General features: G+C 56.0%; 1 protein-coding gene and 1 long non-coding RNA gene across 2 annotated transcripts in view; one reads left to right on the top strand and one right to left on the bottom strand.

Moving 5' to 3' along the window:
• CYTH1 (cytohesin 1) overlaps positions 1-12495 on the bottom strand; it is a 78778-nt gene extending 66283 nt beyond the window's left edge. Inside the window, exon 1 of the mRNA XM_032321961.1 lies at positions 12373-12495. Within this exon, the coding sequence (XP_032177852.1) occupies positions 12373-12394 (22 nt within the window). The 5' untranslated portion in view covers positions 12395-12495. The remainder of the gene's footprint in view (positions 1-12372) is intronic.
• On the top strand, positions 11082-17464 carry LOC116578068. The gene is made up of 3 exons (XR_004280724.1): positions 11082-11737; positions 16676-16768; positions 17137-17464. It is a non-coding gene; the product is annotated as an uncharacterized LOC116578068 (long non-coding RNA).
• The last annotated feature ends 1097 nt before the right edge of the window (positions 17465-18561 follow it).

Raw genomic sequence — 18561 nt, forward strand, 5'->3', positions numbered from 1 at the left:
TTCCACACACAAGGCACCACGAGCCCACCTTTCCCGTTATACAGATAGCACCCAAGTCTGACGGCGTCACTTCTTAAAATCAAATTCATCCCAATGCAAGCATGATTAGGCCACTGTCATTTTCCCGATGCCAAGGAGACCAGAGACCTACTCTCACCTTCCACGCTCACCCGTGAAACTCGGGGAGCTGCACCCGCCCATTCCCCCGTCCCCGCCACCCTGAGCGCAGTCCACAGTTCTGTTCTGGGGACGGGGCTTGCCTTGAATCCTTATAAAGGTTCCTGAGGTTTTCTCTGCACATACAAATGTGAACTGGTACATGTTTAATAAAGAGGACACGTAGGAGCAACCTGTGTTTTCACTCAGCATCACACAGCCGTCCTCCAGGCCTGTAAGCACAGATCTCCTGTTCTTAAAGACGCACCTGCTACTCTGTAAGGCCAACACAGCGCGGTGTAGTGAAGCGTCTCCCTCCTGATGGGACAGTTAGCGCCTCCCACATTCTGACTCCCAGAGCCAGGCTGTGGCTCACGTCTGCGCTCCCGTCACCCATCCTGAGAGTCTCTGTTACTCCAAGTGCCACCAAGTCTCACAGGGACTGTTTCCTTCAGTCCCGCTGCTCCAGGCTGAGCTAGGTGAGGTGACCTTGGGGATAACACAGAGAACGAACACCGTGCCAAAGCCTAGGGCCTATAAAAACCGCGTTAAAAAGTCAAAAGTGAGGGTGCCTGGGTGGCTCAGTGGGTTAAAGCCTCTGTCTTTGGCTCAGGTCATGATCCCAGGGTTCTGGGATCGAGCCCCGCATGGGGCTCTCTGCTCAGCGGGGAGCCTGCTTCCTCCTCTCTCTCTCTCTCTCTCTCTCTCTCTCTGCCTGCCTCTCTGCCTACTTGTGATCTCTCTGTCAAATAAATAAATAAAAGTCAAAAGTGAGCTCTAATTATGTACTTTTCTCTAGCAATCCAGTTTTTAATATAAAGATGTGTTATCTTTATAATTTTTTAAAGCAGAAGTTTAAACTCCTCTGTAGAACGCTATAAATACATTTATGTGTTTAAGAAAATGGGAGCTTAAGTAAGAACAGTAATATTTAGCCAAAAATTCAATTTTGTATCCCTGCAGTCTACTGGGGGTGGAAATTAAACCAAGTGAGTCCTGGCCATGATGCGAGGGGGAGGAAGGGCACCTCGCCTGCCTCCCCCACACGAGGAGATGTCCGTCGGCGACTCGAGGAAAAGGCAGCTGTCTGGGAAAATAACCCCCACATCGTGTTATGCCAACATGGCCGTCAAGAATAACGAACTCCTTTTTCCTAACGAGCACCATTGTTCAGGGATGTTTCCATTACCTGGAACCGAGAAAACAAATTCTCCTTACTCTCCAAGAAAGTGCAGAAACATTCCTAAGAACTGGCTGCCGCAACACGGCCTTCCGACTGAAGACGTGCTTTGTTCTGATTTGTCATCTGACGACAAACAGGACTGCTGAGGAGCAGAAACAGGATGGACGGGTCAAAGCCGGCTGCTGCTCTGCACACAGTCTCCTCTACCCTTGAATCAGGAATCCTCTTCGAAAACCAGAAATGCTCACCGAGACTAGACAACGTCTGTACCAGGACCACGTGAACATTTCCCCAGGAAGGAACTGCCTGCCCTTACGAGAAGCATCCCAGGGACAAGAGCACTAGGGTGGATGTGGCTGGCAGAACAACGGCCCCAAAGATGTCCACATCCTAGTCCCGGGAACGAGGGGATCTGCTCAATCACGCGGCAAAGGGGAACTGAGGCAGATGTGATGAAAGTCTACTCAGCTGCCCGGAGGTGGGGAGATTTTCCTGGGTCATCTGGCGGGCCCCATGGGATCACCAGTGTCTCACAGGGAGGAGGGGGAGGAGGAGGAAGTGGAAGAGAAGGAAGAGGAGGAAGAAGTGGAGGAGGAGGAGGAGGAGGAGGAGGAGGAGGAGGAGGAAGAGGAGGAGGAGGAGGAGGAGGAGGAGGAGGGAGAAGAGGAGGAGGAGGAGGCAGGAGACTCAGGGTCAGAGCGATGAGACCTGAGACCGAGTTTCGCAGTAACTGCCGCAGTAACTGACCATGGGAGGAAGGGGCCGGGAGCCACAGGATGCAGGTGGCCTCCGGAAGGTGGAAAGGGCAAGGAAATCTCTCCAGGAGACTCCAGAGAGATCTGCCTTTGCTGACACCTTGGTTTCACCCCAATGAGACCCATTCCAGACTTGCAACCCTGGAAAACAACGTAAGAAATTTGTATCGTTTAAAGCCACTAGAGCAGGCACAGGAGGAGAACAGGGTGCAGCCACTCCCGCCATCTCTCAACGGTGCCGAGGGCATATCTCAAGTCCCAGCCGCTTCCTACCGCACCGTCCAGCTGCTTTTCCGACCTGTTAATCATTAAAAAAGAAAATCAACAACCCAGGTCTCAAACATCTGTCAAATACCTTAACACTTCCCGGAAAAGAGTGAGCTCACACCACAAAACACCTCACCGTGGAACAGATCAGCCCCTCCTAAAGAATTTCTCTGCCACATGCATCTTTCCAAAATAGAATAATCCTATATTTCATCTAAATATTCCTTTTCTAAGATTTGTACTGGAACCTCTGAACGCTCGGGAAGCGTCCACATAACCCCCCCAGCAGGTCAGCAGTGAGGGGCGTCCCACCTGGTTACTGCCATGACCAGTGGCAGAGGAACCGAGCCCCCAGATAAAGCCCAGAACAACCAGGGGGACCTGGGTGGCTCAGTGGGTTAAAGCCTCTGCCTTCGGCTCAGGTCGTGATCCCGCGCTCAGGTCAAACCCCCTTGTGGGGCTCTCTGTTTAGTGGGAGGCCTGCTTCCTCCTCTCTCTGCCTGCCTCTCTGCCTACTTGTGATCTCTGCCTTCCAAATAAATAAATAAAATCTTTTTTAAAAATTTTAAAAAATAAAAAAAAATTTAAAAAGCCCAGAACCACCAAAGAACGCGTGAGGTAAAAGGGAGACGGGAGCAGACAGGAGCGACTTCAATGGCCTTCGTCTCCCCTCAAACACGGACGCGGAGAGGGAGCAAGTCCTTCAACAAACTCCTACGGAGCCTACAACCGGCCTGGCGCTGGGCCTCTGGGTCGTGGCGATCACAAAGCTGGAGGAGCCCAGGCGCACAGCAAACGTAAGTGGCAGGAGGCGACGCGTGCTACGGGTGGGGAGGAGCCTGGGGGGGCGCGCAGGTGGTCTCATGAGCGCGGCAACTGGGCAAGTCTCCCTGGGGGAGCGGGGACTGGAGCCAAGGCCGGTGGGCAAGGGCAGCGACCATGAGGATGTCGGGGCGGAAGGCCCCCTGAGCCCCGGGAACAGCCAGAGAAAGGGCCCAGACGGGGCCGGTGCCGGATGCCCCCGGGGGGAATGGGCTGTGCAGAAGGCGGGTAGATGTGTGAGGGTTCGGATCTCAGGGCGGGGGGAGAAGGGGGGCTCTCTGAGGTCAGCAGACTCGGAGGAGCCTCCCCTGCACAGCACGGACAGAGCCGGAGGGGGTGTTTTCTAGAGTGAGATCACAAAGTCTAGGGTGGAAACCCTATTTCCGTTGGGTTATTATAAATCCAGGAAATAATCTTCCAATTATAATCCTAAGAATCTTTTCAGAATTTCATTTCCTCCATGCTTTGTCTGGACACAGAGGGAAATCACTAAGGTCTCTGTCGAGTTGCGGAAGAGTGAAGGAGCCCCTCCCTTCACATCAGGACAGTCCCGCAGGGAAGGGAGGAGGTCCGCCTGGGGAGGAGGCGCGCCTGGCCAGGCCACCCGAGACGCAGAGGCTCAGCTCCGAGGAGATGCCCCCAGGACACGGTGCAGCTGTGCACCAACTCCATCACCGTCGCGCATGGCCCTGACAGGAGAGTGGGGGGCCCCAGTGGAAAGGAGGAGGCGTGCCCCAAGCCGCCTGGGATCCTGGGATCCTCTCGCAGGAGCTTCCACAGCTGGCCCGCGGAGCCGCTGGGCGAAACCTGGCTTTCGGAACTCCTTCGGACACAGCAAGCAGCGGCGTTCCCACGCACGGAGGGCAGGAATCTGGGCCTCCGGTGTGTTCAGAAGCTGCAGGGCTGAAGTCCTGAGTCAGCATCCTCAGTGACCCCGGATGAGGCCCAGTGCAAACACGAGCCTCTCCTCTGACGGGAGCCGAGGCCGCAGTCTCAGAGTGTCGGCTAGCAGATGCTGGGAGATACTGTGCCGTTCCCCAGAAGAAACTCTGTTCTTCAGCAATCCTCTCCCATGTCACTGCCGAACTTGGCTTTCCAGTAGCCTGTTATGTGTCACCACAAAGGGCAAAAAGGCAAGGAAGTGGCAGGACAGGGTCCCTGCGAGGGGCTGAGGCCAGCTCCAGTGCAGGCCCACAAAGGGCGCGATGACCAAGGTTAACCCTGCCCTGCTTACCGGCTTTCTCAAGAGAGGCCCCCTGCCCGGGTGCCACACACGCTTTGGCCCCAGGGGGTCCCGAGAGATCAGGCTGGGACACTCCCATCGCCACCCCACCAGGCCTGGTTCCCCAGAGGCCCTGGGATGGAACGCTGGCCTCGAAGCCAGCACCGTCCGACAGATGGGGGGGGGGGGGGGACGGCCTCTCCCGTGCGGTCCACCAACTCCTTCGACTTCCACCCTAAAACTAACAAGGGCTCTTTCAATCTCAATCCACTTCATAACCCCAGCACAGGTCTTAACCACGAAATCTCTGAACTACCAGGACACGGAACTCTGTGCCCGAATTCTGGGAGAAAAGACAGAAAGTTTAGAAAGCGTCTGAACAGCGGACAGGGTACAGAAAAGTGAAGGGATCGGAGACAACAGGCATAAGGAGCAGCGGGTGGCCCAGCAGAAGCGACCCTCGCCCGTAGAGGGGCGAGCGCCGCGGATGCCGCTGCGTGCGGGAACCCTCCTGTCGCATCCGACCCCGGGGCCAGGTGTGTCCGCCAAAGCAGCTCGCACCCAAAAGCAGAGTGAAAGCTGGATCGCCGCAGGCTGCCAGGGTGTCCGCTCACATCTGTCCGAGCACCTGTCGCAGGTTCTCGGAGCTCTCCGACACGTCAACTCCCCACACCACGAGCTTCCTGAAAGCAGGCGCACACTTCACCATCCCGCAAACACCCCTACACCAAGAAGATGATGAAAAGGGGCTGAGCCAGCAGAGGGCTGCCGGGGCCACCGGGAAACAGAGAGCAAAAGGCAGAGAACGGAATCGGCTGTTTCTTCAAGCCTGGGTAACACGGCGAGAGGTAATGGTAATAAAAGTTCCCTAACGAGAAAGAGAGGAAAGGGAAGTGTGGAGGGAGGACTGGCCGGAGAGGCAGGAGAGCACCTCCGCACAGGCAGGACAGCGCCTCCGCACAGGCAGGGGAGCGCCTCCACACAGGCAGGGGAGCACCTCCGCACAGGCAGGGCTTGAGATGGTGACGAAGGTCAAGGGGAACGCCCAGGGGGTTGAACATGCAGAACGGCAGCTCGACCTCCAAACACCCTCTTCGTTGCGGCCACCAGGGCTGCTGGAAGCTGGGTCCGGGGCAGCACGCAGCCTCAAGGAACCGAAGCGAACAGGGGACACGCGCACGTGTCCGCAGCAGCTGGCTCGAGCGGCCCCACAGACGGACGAACATGAGCCCCGTCCTGCCCGAGCTTCGCAGCGCGCCGTGAATCGGTCTGTATGTAATTCAAGACTGGCTCAAAAGAGTTTTCAAAATGTTTATTGAAAAAAGTCTATAGGCGGCCTGGCCAGCTCAGTTGGTGGAACGCGTGGCTCTTGATTGTGGGGTCGTGAGTGCAAGCCCCACACGGGGGGTAGCGCTACTTAAAAACAAAACCACGAGACTCTGTGAGGACATACAGCATCGCCAGATTAAAGCAAGTCTCTCCAACCCACATCACCCTCCAGCTGCCACCCTCTGCCCGCCCAGGGTCCGCTCATCTGAAAGGGCCCCGGCTGCGAGGCCTCCTCTGCAGACCTGGCTCCACCCAGCCCTCCAACAGGGGGGCAAGACGCCGTGCCCAGGACGACACCCCTGGCCCTCTTCTGGGTCAGCACGAGATCCCCCCACTTCCCTGGGCTCCACTCCCGCTCGTGTGCTGCTGAGTTCTTGGGTTCCAGGGACAAAGCCGACTATCTAAACAGACCTCCCTCAGGGGACGGTCTCTAAAAGCCCTCGCGCTCCACTCAGTGTGTCCAGAGTCAAGCACCTGCGTTTGACTGGAGACGCTCCCCAGGCAGTGATCTGCGTCATCTGCGTCGTCTGCGACAGCACCCTGGCACCACCTGGAGCCGTGCTCATCTCCCACGTGCTGTGTCTCCCTAAACCCTGGTAACCAGTCCCATGCTTTCCCTTGACTTGTCTTGGAGTTACCGTCCGCTCCAGCCCACCGGGACGGCTGCGACAGCTCCCTAGGGGTCTCCCCACTGCCCGCAGGAAGCATACCAGGCAGTGGGATCTTTCTAAAATGTAAAATAATCATCGTGAAATACCCCAGTTCAATCCCCCAGGCTCCTCATGGCTCAGAGACCGGTGTCTGGAAACACAGAGAAGCCCTCCAGGACTCTGGCCTCCTCTCTAGACCCTGTCTCTGGCCTCCCAGTCTCCAGGTACAGAGAGCCAGGCAGCTCCCCGGGGGAGCCAGGCCCCCCTCCCCGCTGGCCCTGGCTGGCTCTCTCTGAACTGCACCGCTCTGCCACATTCACCGAGTTAGCACCAACTCAGCTTCCAAACTCCAGGTCTGGGAAACGTCCTCTGTCCGATCAGTCCCACCCCAACTCCAGGGGGGACTGCGCCCCCTGCCCACCCAGGGTTTTCACGCACACACCTGCCACAACCACTCTGACCCTCGCCCCCCCAGCCTGCCGCCACATCTGTCTTCCAGGCGCAAAGCATCCCCGACAAGAGGGGCCGCGTGCTGCAGAGTGACGGGGGACGTTCTGGGGTGTGCCGGACACACCACCGGCCGACAGCAGGCCCACAACGGCGCTACTGAGGAGGAGCGAGTTTTTAATAGCATCTCACCAACACCATCATTCATACCCAACGTAATAATTACAATATGGAGTGCAACACCAGAGAAAAGCACTCATCTGAAATAGAAACCTTGAAGATTCAAAAAAGGAAAAAAAAAAGTGAAAAACAGGAAAAGACTCCGATAAGGAAGGTCACACCCTGACCCTTACAGGAGCCTGGCGGCACAGAAAGCAGCTCATAACCGCCTCCCCGCCACAAACACAGAGACACGCTGTCACGGACACCATCCTGGAAAACGAAGACTCACAAAAACCCCCTACAACCCATCTTGCGTTTCTTCAGTCAATGCGGAAAGAGAAGCAAAACAACATTACCAGCAGTTTCAGAGGATGTGGGACTCACTTCTTGAACATTCTAAATAATTTTCCACCTCCTCCATGCCTCTATTATTGCAACTGAAACTAAGCAACAATAATTAGACAATCAAGAAGCAGTGTGGCAACAAAGCCAACGGACAGGTTCAGGCAACGTGCTCGTCTTCAGGAGCCTACTGTCCAAGCCTTTCATGTGGGACGGTGAGCAGGAAAGGGGCGGACAGGCCTCTGCAGGGGGCGGGGGACTCCAAGCTGAAGCTCCAACCTACGCCTCACTGTCCAGAGGCGTGCGCGCGCGCGCACACACACACACACACACACACACACACACACTCGCCTCCTCCCTGGCGGAGTGACCTATATGTGAGCTCTCAACCTTGAAACCAGAAGGCACGCTCCTTCCAGGTCTTTCTGTAGAACTACCTGATCTTCAATGCATGAAACACATACGAAATCATCTATTTAGAAAGACTGTTTCTGATTGCTAAGTGCGGCATTTCGAGACGGGCAGGTACGAGCCTTATGATCCCACAGACTGACCCGCCGATCAGTATAACCGAGACCAGTAAGAGCTACCTAACTCACAATTTCTCCTCTAAAGGAAACATTTGCACTTGCCCAGAAGACAAAATACAGGCTAAAGATCATCCATCGTTAAGAGGAAAATTAAGGAGAGGTAAACAGAGGACCACCGCAATTGGTCAAAATCTCACCCCAACCCCAGTCACACTGAGTATGTATGTCTCCCATGCTGAAAACATCAGAGTGAGAAAAACAGTCACTTGATTTGTTCAAGGCCATTAAAAAAAAAAAAAAAAGTTAATCTCAGTCAAGTAAATAAAGAAACCAACATCCCACACCAACAGGCAGGTCATAATACACAAATATGCAAAATAAATTTTTTTCAACCTAGCTGGCAACCAGTGCATTTAATGAGGTGCCGTTTTATAACCATAAGGTTGGGTTAAAGAAAAAAAAAAGCTTTCAAATGCAAATCCTCACCACGGCATATCCACAGTGACACTCAAGCGTGTAAACCCATACATGGCTAGGAGCGAGGAACACGGGTACTGCCCTTTTGGAAAGCAAATTGGCACCACGCACCAAGAATTCTAAAAATGTTTACCCCACTGACATGTTAATATCACCCCTGGAACTCTACCTTAAAGACCACAGGATGAGTAATTATGGTAACCTTATGTTCCAGATTTTCTAAGAAAACCCTGACTTCATAATGGTATTCTTTTCCGTAACAGCAAATCACCAGGAGCGTAACTGAATTCGACAACAATGAAAGACGTCGGTATCGTTGAAGAACACAGAAAATCGGTTTGGCATTCGGGCAAACACGTACAGAAGAGTGTTCTGGTTTCTGTTTGGGATGGAGAGCTGAAGACAAAAGCTCAATCACTGAACATTAACTTCTGCCACACGGAACCTGGTTCAGCCTATTATTCCCTCAGGAGCTGCTGAGAAGCTGCTGTCGGGTACCAGGCCCCATGCGGGTTCTGGAGGCGATGGAGAGCCCAGCTCGCCTGCAGGCGGCGGGCTCCCACTCACGGGCCCGCAGCAGCCACCGTGCCCGCCGCTGCCCGCACCTCCTTTCATCTTCGGAGGGCGGAAGCCTTGCCCTGGCTAAGAGCCACATCTCCGCGCCCTCGCAGAGCAGCTCACTTCTGAAAGGCCGGTTCTCCCTCATGTCCAGACTAGGGGTAAGTCTGAAGCTCGTAAAACGCCAGCGGAGCAGAAACTGTGTTCAAGAAGTAAAGCCATAAACGGCACTGGAGGTTCAAAGACCTTAAGAACCTACGCTCAGAGATGTGCTGATCTTGTCGGACTTGTGAGGCAGAATCATCACCATTGAGACTTCCAGGTCACAGCCGATGGCCCTGCCCATCTCTGCCTCACAGCCTGTCCTCGGAGAGGTGCACGACGCCAGCGGTTCCCGGGGCCAGAACCTTTAGAGAAGTGACCTAAGGACCCTCCGAGTATGCACATTCACAAAAACTTCCCCAAACTGGGGTGCCTGGGTGGCTCAGTGAGTTAAGCTTCTGCCTTCGGCTCAGGTCATGGTCTCAGGGTCCTGGGATTGAGCCCTGCATGGGACTCCCTGCTCAGCAGGGAGCCTGCTTCCCCCACTCCCCCCGGCCTACTTGTGATCTGTGTCAAATAAATAAAATCTTTAAAAAAAAAAAAAAAAAAAAAACTTCCCCAAACAAACCTCCCAAGGGCCCCAGAGGCAGTCTGCGGGATAAAAATGTCTGCTCAAGTTCAGAAGTCACGGAGGGGAGTGGTCAGAGTCTTTACTCGGGCAGGGTACCCTACGAAAGCAAAAATACCTCTTCCTTCTGCAAAGAGAACTGTGAAGTCCAGGAAGAACCATGACCTAAGAAGATTACAGGAGTCTTTAAAAAAAAAAAAGTCCCAATTATTTCACAGTGTTTAAAAAGAAACTGCGGGGACAAGTTCCACCAGCCACAAGCAATAGGGACATCTTTCTTCAAATGTCAATTAAGCTTCTAGAACATCACTAATTCCACATCTTTCACAGAAAACTAGGCTTGAAAAGGACTTGCGTTTAACTGTCCCCATGCACCCCGCCCCCCAGGTCTTGGCAGTCTGGTGTGTCACAGCACACGGGCAGCACGAAGCACGCTGTACCTGCCTCGGGAGGGAGTTAAGAACCTCTGGTAAACGATTCGGTATTATAGGAGTGTCACGGGAGGAAGAGCTTCCGAATTCAGTGGTGCAGCCGCTGGATGGACAGAACACCAGACTCTGCAGTCCAGAAAGACTGCTCTGGTGGTTTCTGACTCTCTGTAATGGAACAGGAAAACTTCAAAACTCGTTCTCTTTCTTTGGCATATTATATGAGCGTTCTGTTCCGAAAGTCCTTTAGGCCAAAATGGCAGCTGGGAAATCAGTCATCTCCCCTAGGCTACCTCACGGAACGACAGAGGTTCTAGCTTCTGAGGGAGCGACTGGGCAGGCATTCCCTGTGCTTGCACAGTGCACCGCACAGTGCTATGTGCATGGCCGTCTTAGCCCTGGACGCAGATCTACTGCAAAACCTACAAGGGAAACGAAGGGAAACCCTGAAGAACTGAGAATCTTATTCTTTGTATGACCAACTTAAGGTATTAGGTACTTTTTGTGTGGGGGACGCTATGAGTGGGGAGCCCTCTTGGTTCCTCCAGAATACACAGAAGATGACATTCTTAACTATATAAGGAGGAAGAATAAACCTCTTTCTCATCTTTAGTGTGTGGTCAGCAGACTATCGGCCTCCAGAGACGACCATCACCTAATCTCCAGAACCCACGACTGATACCCTATGTGGCAAAAGCAGGATTAGCCCTGCAGAGCCAAGGTGCTATGCTGGATCACCCTGGTGGCTCCAGTGTCATTACAAAGCTCTGACGATGGAAGGTGGCCCGGCCACAGAGTGAAGGTGGCCTCCAGAACTTGAAGAGGGCAAGGAAATAGATCCTTCCCTAGAAGCCCCCAAAAAGGAACACAGCCCTGCAAACACCTTGAGCCCAGTGAGACCACATTTGGACTTCTGACCCCCAAAACTACAGGATCATATATTTACATGCTGTTCTGAGCCACTGCTCTGTTCGTGCTAATCTATTACAGCTGCCTTAGGACCGAAAGCACCGGCTTCCATTCACCCCCTCCAAGTACAAATTCGTGTCATGCCTGTTGGCAAAGCAGCCACTGTATCAAAAGCGAACAGACCAAGAGCTTCCTGCCTCGCCCGGTGGGTACAAACGCCAGCAGAGGGCAAGAAGAAAGCCTGGCAGGACCGTGGGGTCCGACAGATTAAATGGCAAGAGGAGGCAGACAAAACAGCGCGGGCACAGCCCCGAGAGGCCTCTCCTGTGCAGAGAGAGAGGAACCGAGCGGACGAAAACCCCCTGGGACCAGCCCGGAGGTGGGGTTTTTTCGCAATCACAAAAGGACAGCACGAAGGCTTTTACTTGGAAGGTGACTAGGGGACATCTGACGGCCACCGTCCCTGGGGCGCTCTCACTTCAGGCTGCCCGTGGGGCTCGGGGGCAGCGGCGCGCTCCCCCGGACCCCGCTCCGGGTCAGGCTGCAGGTCACAAAGCCGCCTCTTCCCCCTCCGCAGCTCCACAATGACTTCCCTGCGCCCAAGCAGAAGTAAGACCTGCCCCAGCGAACACGCCGGGAGCGGTCCCCGCAGCCACGCGAGCCCGCTGGACTCCGCGGGGCATCCCCGCCGCTACAGCCCACGGCAGCTCACCCCGTCCGAGCTGCCCTCCCCAAACCCTCACGAAATTGTTGGTAAATTCGCCAAAAGCATCTCGCAGGACCCCCGGCACGCCTGCCGTCCCGAGCCGGCCACCGGTCCGGGGGATAAGGTCAGCAGCAGGGGGATTCGGGAACTGTCAAGGGGGACGCCGTGCGGCGTGAGGAGCAAACGTGGGGACCCCGCGCGCGGCCGGGGGTACCGGAGCCGCTCGCCGGGGAGACGGCGGGGAGACGGCGGGGAGACGGCGGGGAGACGGCGGGGAGACGGCGGGGAGACGGCGGCCGGCTGCGGGGAGACGGCGGCCGGCTGCGGGGAGACGGCGGCCGGCTGCGGGGCAGCGCCCGCCCGACAGCGCCCGCCCGACAGCGCCCCGGTCCCCGCCGCTCGGCCGCCGCGGGGAAGCCCGTGCGCTCCGGGGCCGCCCGCCGTGCGTGCCCCCCGCTCGCGAACAAAGACGCGGACCCCGACACAACTTGCGGACCCCGCCGAGGCCCGAAACCAGGGGGCCGCGGACGGGGCCTCGGGGCGCTCGGGCGGCACCGCGCGACCCCCGGGCCCCCGCCCCGTCCGGAGCCCCGGTCTCCCCGCCGCCCCCGCCCCGGCCCCGGCCGGCCGCCCCGGGCTCGCGTCCCGCACCCCGGCCCCGCGAAGCGCCAGCCGCCGGAGCCGCCTCAGGCGCCGGGACGGACACGGCAGGAAGCGCGGGAGGGGCGCCCGCTCCGCCGCGCCGCGGGCCGCACTGACCGTAGCTGTCGTCCTCCTCCATGGTGCCGGCACCGCACTGCGCGCCGGGCCCCGCCGCTCGCCTCTCGAGCCCCGCCGCGCCGGCCCCACGCGCCTCGGCCCGGCTCGGAGCCCCGCCCCCGGCCCGCGCCGCCGCCGCCGCCGCCGCCGCCGCTGCCGGCCCCTCGCCACCCTCGGGGCGCCCCGCCCGCCGTCCGCGCGCGCCCCGGCACGCGGCCGCCGCCCGCACGCGCCTGCGCACGCGCGGCCGCCCGGGCCCCGCCCACCGGACCTGAGGCCCCGCCTGCCGCCCACGCGCGCGCACCTCTCGGCACGCCGCCAACCGGAGGCCCGCGCCTGCGCACGCGCGTCCGCGCTGGACCCGCCCCCGGAGCCCGAGGCCCCGCCCGCCGCCCACGCGCGCGCACCTCCGGGCACGCCGCCAACTCCAGGCCGCGCCTGCGCACGTGCGCCCGCCGGGCCCCGCCCCCTGAGGGGCCGAGGCCCCGCCCCTCTCGCTCCCGCGGGCCCCGCCCGTTTCGGGTTCCGCCAGGGCGGCGCGGGCGGTCCTGCCCACACCCGGCGGGAGGCTGCCCACGGGCCCAAGGTCGCGTCCGGCTGCTGAAGGGCAGGGTGGTCCCGCTGACGTCAGCCTCGAAGGTCGGGCCGGCCCCAGCTCGCCCGGGAGGGCGCTGTCCTTGGCCAGAGGCCGCAGAGCGTTTGAATTCATTTACTCCTGCGCTGCGAGCCTTCCCTGCTTTCCGACATCCCTTCACGAGTCCCCGAATTTTCCTGGATCACGTTTCAAAGGGAGCCGCCTCAACTCCCCTCATTTCAGGATTTTCGTGACCCTGAGTCACCCTGTCTGAATGCACACGTCTCTAGACTGTTCTGGGCATTTTTCCTTTGGCTGCAGCAGGCTTGCCAGTCCCTCTGCCCCTGGTGAAGTGAGCGGCCCTTTGCCGAGCTCGGGCAGCGGCTCTGCTCCTGGAGGCTGGAGGCCTCTGCTCTCCCGGGCTGTCCTCCTTAAAGAGCATCCGCTTGCGTCAGCCCGTGAGGGGACACCAGAACCAACTGGAAAGTCCCCTGCGGGAGAGCCTGTCCCGCAAGCCCAAGGGGGTGCAGGGGCCGGGGCGCAGGTGGAGCTGAGACAGGACCCCGCAGGGCCCTCTCAGGGGAGGGAGGTCTCCCAACTCTCCCAACATCACCACTCTAAACCCCACCCACTGAAATGTGTTCCTACCTGACCTTTTAAAGGAATTGCTCCAAAGACAGCAAAAAAAAAAAAAAAAAAAAAAAAAAAAAGAACAAACAAGGAATCAAGTGAGACCCTAAGAAATTTGGAGGCTGTTTTCTCTGTCACAAAAAGGAAAAGCCCAGTGCGGCAGAATGAGAGCCCCAGAACCCACAAGCTCCCCTTCCAAGGACTGTGACTCCCCAGCCAGACACAGAGCACGACCTCAGGAACTCCGTGTTGATCCACTGACTCTGCAGCTTGAGATCCGTCCGCAAAGGGAGGTGAAGGTGAAGAGCCCTTCCTGTGGGCCCTTCTGTCCCCAGTCCAGCCCTGTCTGGCTGACCTCCCTGCTGGAAGTGTTCCTTCCTGAGAGCACCGGCTTGCCCACAATGATAGCACACAACTGCAACAGACAGTTCAGTGTCTCCTAATCCCCAATGCACTGCCTCACACGTGTCCACTTTAAGACATTCACTGATGGATACAAACGCTGCGTACATGTGTTGCTGTGTGCAAAACCACTTTTCCCAGGAAGGAGACACAAAAAATGGGAATCAACTGGGAGAAAGGGAGGTTGAGACCTACTTTTCATTCTGTATTCACTTTGTCGTGGTTTTTCTGTGACTTCTGGTTGTTTTAAAACACATTAATGTATTTTTGTTGTTGTTGATTTGGAGAAAGAAAGAAAAATGTCACTGTTCTAGCGACTCCCAGATGCACAAGCTCTTTCCTGGTTTGGGGCTCAGTCTGTAAAGCATCTGCCTTCCCTTTAGGTCATGATAGCGGAGTCCTGGGATGGAGTCCAATGTCAGGCTCCCTGCTCATGCTCTCTCAAATAAATAAATAAAATCTTTTAAAATTTTTCATAAAAAAAATTACCAGAACCTCAGATGAAAGGGACTTCAGGATCACTCATCTCACAGGATGGTCCAAGCCCCTCCTGGTGGAGCAGACCACCACACTCCGATTCCATTGTGCTGGCCCTGGGGCTGCTGGGGGAGAGCTCAGCCCAGGCCTTGGCAAAGTCTGGAAGCCGACAGGACCTGTCCTGAAGTATCTCCACCAGGGGGAGGTGTGACCCCTCTTGGCCCCCTGTTTCATTATTGGCCAACCCTAGGATAGGCCTCCCAGGACTTCTCGATTGTTCTAGGCAACAAAGAAAAGTAATTTCCATGAGGAAACTCCGTGCTTTTATTTCAGATGTGCTTCTGATTAGCCTCCTGACCCGGGCCAAGAGCTCAACCCTCCTGACCTTTTCCTGCCCACAGAATGCAGCCTCTGCCGGTGAAATCCAGGCTTCCGCCCAGAAGTGATCTCTGAAGTTGCTAGATTGGTCCCGGTCTTCCGCTCAACTTCTACACGGCTGACGGGAATTTCTGTTGGATGGGATGGATTTCGACATATCAGCCCAAGGAGCCCTGATCTTTGCATCCTGTTGGGGGTTCAGCTCTGGCCCACTCTTCTAAGAAAACTGCTCATTCACAAACATCCGTCTCTAATTTCACAAACTGACCAACCCAGCCTTCGGTGGAGAACCTTGTTGTCTCCCTAAAATCTAAGAAGATGGTCCCTATTGCCTTAGGCACACCCCCCACGCGCCTTTCTTTCAAATAACTGCAGAAATGAGATGCTTCCCTTAGAGGTTATGTTATCTTTTTCCAAGTTCAATTCTGGTGGATTTGTGAGGTTTGGCTTCCCTGATTTTGCCAAATGGTCTAGTTTCACAGGGGACGTGACAGCAGGGAGTCCTGTTCTGGCCCCAGTGTGCCCACGTCCTGTGTGTGTGTGTGTGTGTGTGAATGTGTTCAGTGATCTGGCTACACTTCCTTTGGGCTGGCCTGGACTTCGATGCTCTTAGAGTCCACTGGCTTTGACCGAGTGATCTCCCTTCGCCCTAGTGGAGCACGTAATCTCCCTGCCACCTGCCCCCTCCCGGCTGTTAGGCCAGAGTCACCAGGGGACTCAAGGCACTCCAGCTGGCCTTCTCCTAACAGCATGGTAGAGGTGTCCCCTGCCACCTGAACTCTTTATCAGTGACAAAACCTCGGGAAGCAAAGCCATTGGGATGACAGGTTGGTTCTATCAACACCAAAACTGTGTTGTCTGAACTTCCAAACCTAGCACCTTGGGATAGTGAGGGGTCCTGCGGTGAAAGCTAATCACTGCGATTAGCACAGTACTCGACTGTTCACAAGTTCCTTTGCCTTAACCTGGATCTACTACGGGTCCCAACTCCCAGTGCCTGAGAAACCAATCCTTGTTTGATGAAGGCAGAGTACAATGTTTTAAAAACCAGCGCTCTCTCCCATGGAACAGGACAGCTTTTGTTTTGTTACACGCGCAAGGATGTAACAGGATTTCTGACCTGGAGTCACGGTCAAAGACGCTCTATTAGATGACATCGGTGACACAGAGGGACGGCTTAGATGCCATCCCTGTGACACAGATTTGGAAACTGAGGCTCACCGTGCAGGGTCGAATCACGGGATCCAGCTTTGCTGGCTACCCGAGTCCTCTCCCTGCCTGCCTCCGGGCAGAGCCAGGAGCAACGGCCCTCCTGCACCAGCTGGGCCTCCCTCCGGTCCGCCGGCTCAACCCAGACGTCCTCCCCACGTCGGTTTCTCCAGAAAACCTTGGACTTCTGCCGCTTCCCTGTGGCCAGTCCTCAGCGGCTTGGTCCGCTGACAACTTTTTTTTTTTTTTAAGATTTTATTTATTTATTTGACAGACAGAGATCACAAGCAGGCAGAGAGACAGGCAGAGAGAGAGGAAGAAGCAGGCCCCCTGCTGAGCAGAGAGCCCGATGCGGGACTCGATCCCAGGACCCTGGGATCATGACCTGAGCCGAAGGCAGAGGCTTAGCCCTCTGAGCCACCTAGGCCCCCCGCTGCTGACAACTTTTTAAAGCTGGTTCTTCTCTCTTACCAATCCCTCCTTACATAATGATCTCAAAAATTACAATTATTAGGAAGTTTTTTTTTCTTGTGCTTATACTGTGGTGTTTCAAACTTCTTCACAAACAGTGTGTGTTCAACAGGGGGCAGGTTACTGTGCTACAATGTTTTCATTACAAAGGGACATTCACAGGCTTTAAAGAGACGGAGGCTGATTTCCGGAGCCTGATTTCCGTATTTACCAACACAAGAGGATTCGCAAGCTGTACGAAGTGAACAAAGCACGGTAGGACTGCAGTGTATATTTCCATTTGTAATAAAAATATGTGCACTCGTAACAGACACGGGCACTCGCATGTTCCACCATTCAACAAATATTTGTCGGGGAGCCTGCGTGGTACCAAGCACCGTTCGAGGTGCTGGGGGCACAGTAACGAAGAGGGTGCTGGGAGAGCCCGGCCCTCACGGGGCGTCCACCCTCGCACCTGGGCACTCAGAGGGTGCCCGTACCTGCCGCTGGGGGAGAGCTGACCGCCAGAGAAACAGGACTGGGAGGGACAAACCCTTCCATACTGCTAGGGGTTGGATCGTGTCCCCCAAAACCCTAATCCCCAGCACCTTGTGTGATCTGATTTGGAAATCGGTTCTTTACAGATGTGATCCAGTTAAAATGAAGTCACTAGCGTGGCCCAAATCCAACGATGGATGGCTTTGTCAGAAACGAAGACACAGACACATGCAGAGGACAAGGTGGTGGGAAGGTGTTGGAGAGCTTGGAGGGTTGCGGCCACAAGCCAAGGGCCCCCGGGGAGCCCCCGCTGAGAGCTAGAAGAGGCAAGGGAGGATTCTGTCCTCAAGCCTTCAGAGGGAGCATGGCAAGTTCTTTAGGACTAATATGAATGAAACGGCAATCTCGGGGAGAGGCTTGGGCACCGGCATGTAAAACTCTGGCCCTGGGAAATACAGAGCTTTAAAATAATATGCCATATACCAAATATATATGTATCTTATTTATTTATTTTTAAAGATTTACTTATTTGAGAGAGAGCAGGGTGGGGGGAGGGAGGAGGAGAGAGACTCCCCGCTGAGCTCGGACGCTCTCGCAGGACTCTGACATCATGACCTGAGCCAACACGGAGTCGGACACTTAACTGAGTCACCCAGATGCTCCTAAATTAATTTTTAAGGTAAAAATTTTAGGGGCACCTAGGTGGCTCAGTCATTAAACATCTGCCTTCGGCTCAGGTCATGATCTCAGGGGTCCTGGGATCCAGCCCCCCATCGGGCTCTCTGCTCAGCAGGGGGCCTGCTTCCTCCTCTCTCTGCCTGCTGCTCCCCTGCTTCTTGTGCTCTCTTGTTCTCTCTCTCTCTTACAACGGGTGACTGAAATCTTAAAAAGCCAACCCAGGTGAGCAGGCAGAACTGTGCTGATACAGGCAGGCACTGGAGCCAGCGTCCTCGACCGACACAAGGCAGAGGGCCCGGCGGCTGGCCTCGGAGCCTTGCCCGGCTCCCCGGGTCTGCTCTTGGGGGCGGCAGTGCGCCGGGGGAGAAAGGGTGCGTCACGCACGGAGGAGACCACAAACCAGATCGCTCACGCAGGCCAAGATTGGGGCATTGTCTTGCTTTGAAAACCCCCAGATTTTATTTTGCTAAAGCTTGCAATTTCTTCCGTGTGAATGGCACTTAAAATGTGTTTGTAATGGAACTTGATTGTATCCAGCTGTCACCAACGGCTCCCGCGCCGCCCAAAAGGCAGCTGGCCACGTGCCACGCAATTCGGGCTCTCACTTCAAATGGGGGCTGGTGCTCCAGTCCCCCGGTCTCTGCCTGCATGATTTCACTTGTGAGACAAACAGGGTCAGACAGGGGCTTGGGCTCAGAGAAGACCACGTCACCAAGAAGCGGTGCCTGCGGCATGTCAAGCCAGTGATGTCCACGGGGGGTGGGCTGCCCGTTTTCCCAGCAGAGGCCAGATGCACGGTTATCCAGGACCCTTCCTTGAAGTGACCTTTCCGGGACACTGACCTGGCGAGGATTTCCTGGGCCCTGCTGGAGACAGTGACCACCGTTCCCTGC

This window comes from Mustela erminea, chromosome 18 (assembly GCF_009829155.1).
Source record: "Mustela erminea isolate mMusErm1 chromosome 18, mMusErm1.Pri, whole genome shotgun sequence".
In the NCBI taxonomy this organism is placed as follows: Eukaryota; Metazoa; Chordata; class Mammalia; order Carnivora; family Mustelidae; genus Mustela; species Mustela erminea.